Source organism: Helianthus annuus, chromosome 9, assembly GCF_002127325.2.
Source record: "Helianthus annuus cultivar XRQ/B chromosome 9, HanXRQr2.0-SUNRISE, whole genome shotgun sequence".
In the NCBI taxonomy this organism is placed as follows: domain Eukaryota; kingdom Viridiplantae; phylum Streptophyta; class Magnoliopsida; order Asterales; family Asteraceae; genus Helianthus; species Helianthus annuus.
In genome coordinates this window covers 124135173-124140336 of record NC_035441.2, presented here as the reverse complement: position 1 = coordinate 124140336, position 5164 = coordinate 124135173, and the positions used below count along the sequence as shown (strand labels likewise).

Sequence of the window (5164 nt, the reverse complement as noted above, 5' to 3'; positions counted from 1 at the left end):
CCAACCTTCTACGAGGCACGGTCCCAACTATGTCTGATCGAAAGTCAAAAGGCCGAAAAAGCACTATACGCTGCAACTGCTGCCAATTATGCCCTCACTGCTGCCAACAGCAAACCGCCGCCGCCTGCCAATCCTGCTCAGCTGCCGCCGCTCTCATCGCCGACATATCAGCCGGACTCTAATCAGGCTGCTTCACGTGGCCGCGGCCGGTCTCGGGGTCGTGGCCGTGGCAGAGTTTTCCGGGTCTCGAGGTCGCGGTCAGCCATACGGCTCTTGGAACTCTCCGACCGCCTACACCTGGACCGCTCCTGCACCGCCTCCGTGGATTCAATGGTCTGCTCCCCCTCCGTGCCCCTATCCGACCACCGCAACACCTCATTCACACAACTCGGGCCAGGGAATTCTAGGACCACGAGCACATCAGGGACATCAGGCAACTTACTCACCAACTGATATTCAGCAAGCCCTTTATACTATGTCTCTACACCCACCTGAGTATCAGCATGGTGTTATGGACACGGGAGCCACCATCAGCATGGACCCCAATTCAGGTAATTTCCGTACTATTGTTAATAATGACATGAATGAAAATATCATTGTTGGAGATGGCAAAACCATCCCGGTACTTGGACATGGACCACAGACTTTCCTATCACCCTACCCGCCCTTTGTCCTGAACCGTGTGCTTTATGCCCCCCACATTATTCGCAAACTTATTTATGTCCGTCAATTCACTAAGGATAATTCTGTTTCAGTTGAATTTGACCAATTTGGTTTTCTTGTGAAGGAATACAAGACCCGGACGCCTATAATCCGGTGCGACAGCAGCGGTGATCTCTACACCTTTTCCAAGGACTTTCATTGTTTTTCTACCTCCACCACTGCTACTCAGTCCTCCACGCTCTGGCATCAACGGCTCGGTCACCCTGGCCCAGCCCTACTTCAGTCTTTGAAAAACTCTAATTCGATTGTTTTTAAGAATTTTAATAAACATATTTGTGAACCTTGCGTGTTTGGCAAGAGCACTAAGCTCCCGTTTTATTCATCCACCAATAATACATTACAACCATTTGATATTGTGCACAGCGATGTTTGGACCTCTCCAGTTTTAAGCTCGGGAGGTCACCGTTATTACGTTCTATTTTTGGATGACTACACGAACTTCTTATGGACCTTCCCCCTCTCTAACAAATCACAAGTCTTTGCCACATTTGAGTGTTTTACTAAACTTGTCCACACCCAATTTCAACGAACAATTAAGACTTTTCAATGTGACAATGGAACAGAATGCGTTAATAAGTCATTCAAACAATTTTTTGATAAACATGGTATTCTTTTCCGCCTCTCTTGTCCTTATACCTCCTCCCAAAATGGGAAGGCAGAACGAAAAATCCGCTCCATTAACAATATTATCCGCACCCTTCTTGCACAATCCTCCCTCCCTACAAATTTTTGGCACCATGCCCTCGATACATCCACTTACCTATCCAACATAACTCCCTCCAAAACACGCAACTTTCACACACCTACCCACCTCTTATATCACCTAACGCCCACATATGACCATCTTCGCGTATTTGGGTGTTTATGCTACCCGCTTAAACCGTCTACCACTACACATAAACTCCAACACCGCTCCTATCCTTGTGTATTCCTTGGATACCCCACCTCACACCGTGGCTACAAATGCTACAACATCCAGTCACGAACCATCACTATTTCCCGACACGTCCTTTTCGACGAATCGGTCTTCCCATTCGCTACTCTTCTAACCGACCCTCTATCCACCACATCCTCTACCCTCTTGACCGACCCCCTTCCTACTCAACTATGGCCCCATGTATCCTTTCCTACTGACCCACCTTCACAAGCCCACACCAACCCGTCCTCGACCCACACCACCTCTCGGCCCAACCACACCAACCCGTCCTCGGCCCACACCACCTCTCGGCCCAACCACACCAGCCCCCCCTCGGCCCATACCTCACCGACCCACCCCCTTTCACCCTCCTCTACCTTACCGGCCCAAACAGCCCCACCTCGAATTCTAGCCCATATCCATCCCACCGCTAACCCACCTGTCACCACAGCCCACCCTATCCTCCCACCTCAGCCGCAGACCACTACCTCTCCCCAACCCGACTCTATTCCCACTCAACCCCAACAGCCCCACACACAACCGACTTCCACCATTGCACCCGCCCCCACACGCACTATGCGAACCCGGTCAATGGATGGAATTGTCAAACCCAAACAGATCCTCAATCTTCACTCCACCACTATCGTTCCCGTACCCAAAAGTCCGTCCCAGGCCTTGTCCGTACCGGAATGGCGCAACGCCATGACCAATGAGTTTCATGCACTTATTAATAATAATACTTGGGAATTGGTTCCACGACAACCGCATATAAACATCATCCGTAGCATTTGGCTGCTAAAACATAAATTCAGATCGGATGGTACTCTCGAACGATATAAAGCTCGCCTAGTATGCGATGGGCGGTCACAACAGGTTGGCATAGATCGTGGGGAAACTTTTAGTCCAGTGGTCAAGCCCGAAACTATACGCACCGTTTTAACTATTGCACTGTCAAAAATGTGGCAAATTCACCAACTGGATGTCACAAATGCCTTTCTTCATGGTACACTCCACGAAATAGTATACATGCACCAGCCATGGGGTTTCGTGACAAGCAATTTCCAGACTATGTGTGTCGGTTAAAGAAGTCTCTTTATGGCCTCAAACAGGCCCCTCGTGCCTGGTACCAACGCTTTACGGATTATGTTCTCACATTGGGTTTCGTCCAAAGCGGTTGCGATGCGTCTCTCTTCATTCTTCATCACAATGGCAACACCGCTTATCTCCTACTCTATGTCGATGACATCATCTTGGTCACCTCATCTACCGCTCTTCGAGTGCAGCTTATGAGTCATCTGTCTGCTGAATTTGCCATGAAGGATTTGGGCACCCTTAGCTTCTTTCTCGGTATTTCTGTGACTCGTCACCATGACACCATGTTCCTATCTCAGCAAACATACGCCGCGGACATCATTGAGCGTGCGGGTATGTCCTCGTGTGAACCCGCGGCCACTCCGGTGGACACCAATTCTAAACTCGGTGCACTATCGGGTACCGACTTTGAGAACCCAACACTCTATTGGAGTCTTGCAGGCGCCCTTCAGTACCTCACCTTCACTCGTCCCGATATCAGTTACGCGATTCAACAGGTATGCATGCACATGCATGCCCCGAAAACGGATCATTGGAACGCTCTTAAGCGCATAATACGATACATTCAAGGTACTATTTCATTTGGTCTCACGCTCACATCTCATATGAATCCTGCCCTCCTTGCCTACACGGATGCGGACTGGGCAGGATGCCCGGACACTCGCCGTTCCACGAGTGGTTATTGTATTTACCTAGGGGACAATCTGGTTTCTTGGTCTTCCAAGCGTCAGCCTACCATTTCTCGATCTAGCGCAGAGGCCGAGTATCGCGGGGTTGCCAACGTTGTCGCTGAAATTTGCTGGCTCCGCAATCTTCTGCTAGAGCTTCATCGTCCGTTGTCTAAAGCCACTATAGTATACTGTGACAATGTTAGTGCTATCTACCTCTCTGGTAATCCCGTTCAGCATCAACGCACAAAGCACATTGAGCTAGACATCCACTTTGTCCGCGAACAGGTGCAACGCGGCCAGGTCCGTGTCCTTCACGTTCCATCTCGCTGTCAGGTTGCAGATATCTTTACTAAGGGATTGCCACGCGTCTTGTTTGAAGATTTTCGTTCCAGTCTCAGCATTCGGTCACCTCCCGCTTCGACTGCGGGGGTGTAATAGAATATTATTCGGTCAATATTGTATTTATTGTAGTGATTATATTTCCGCATATACGAGATCCTAATTGATCTCACTTGTACTATTTATACAAATGAATGAGAATGAGAAAGGCAAGCTTGATAACAAATTACGTCTTACATATGCATTATTATAATAGTTTTTCTTAATGATCTTCTAATCTTCTTTGATTACTACTTTAAGATGTATTTTTTTCTTTGAATATGAATTACAAATTTTAAAATAGTTATTTCTTTTATAAATCTAACAACTAAATCATTTATGATTTCTACGGACTACACTACGGCTAGTGCAGCTGCCTCTGAAGACACCCGTCAACTCCTAAGGCGAGAACAAGCTCTTAATCCGGACTACACTACATGTACTACACTACATGTACTAATATATAATTAATGATTATCTAACTATATATAAAAGGAGAAGTAGAGCTGATGTAATTTTCCATACGTGTCAACCAACTAGATATGCCATGTAGGTTTTGCTGATATCATAAATAACAATTAAATTGTTAATATATTCTATTAATTTTTTTTCTAATCATAGAATATATAAAATATATATTAGTGTGTTTTAGAGATATTGGGGGGAAATTTGAACTGCATGGGGAAGTGTTTTTTGCATTAATTGTTTCTGAACACCATCATCATACTTCCTCTCAACTCTTCTTCTTCTTGACATATATCACATTCACCCTAATTCTCTCACACACACAAACGCCGTCTCTTCTTCTTCTTTAATCTCTTTTTTTCTCTTCAGATCTTCAAATTCAAACTACACGGAGATGTTAAAATTGGTTATGTTTGAAGCTGGAGGATCGGCTCTTTCTCTAAGTTTCATCGATGATCTCAATCCGTCGAAAGATACGTGGAATCTAAAGGCTCGAATCATCAAAAATGGATGCAACTGTTTCGGATGGATCTGATCTTGCTGGATGATCAAACCGATGAAGATGATTTTGTCATCTGAGGCTACGATGGCGAGATCTGGCCTGTTGTTGCAACATATAAACCATCGTTGCCGGCTGTCGTCCGCGTCTGTCCTAGATAGCGTTGGCTGTAATCCATGTTCGGTCGATGATGATGAGATCGATCTCACCTAAGACCATGTTTTTTAGATTGTAAGGGATATTCAGTCAACGATGTTGATGAAATGCTTCTCACCTGAGACTAAAACTATGGTGTTTTCTGACAATTCTAGGGTTGACGATGCTCCCAGAGTGTTTTGGTAGGTAGCTAGGGTTCTGGGCACTTTCCGGTAACTTAGATGCGTTTTCGATGAAGCAAACGTAGGCCCGAATATACGCGAG

At 46.1% G+C, this 5164-nt stretch overlaps 1 protein-coding gene across 1 annotated transcript; it reads left to right on the top strand.

Annotated features, from left to right (window-relative positions):
• The first annotated feature begins 2676 nt into the window (after positions 1–2676).
• LOC110876269 (uncharacterized mitochondrial protein AtMg00810-like) lies at positions 2677–3837 on the top strand. Its single transcript, XM_022124446.1, has one exon. It carries the CDS (start codon positions 2677–2679, stop codon positions 3835–3837), a length of 1161 nt encoding a protein of 386 aa, XP_021980138.1.
• Positions 3838–5164: the final 1327 nt, after the last annotated feature.

Coding starts and splice junctions, on each gene's coding strand:
- LOC110876269 (XM_022124446.1), top strand. CDS start 2,677: ATGGGGTTTCGTGACAAGCAATTTCCAGACTATGTGTGTCGGTTAAAG.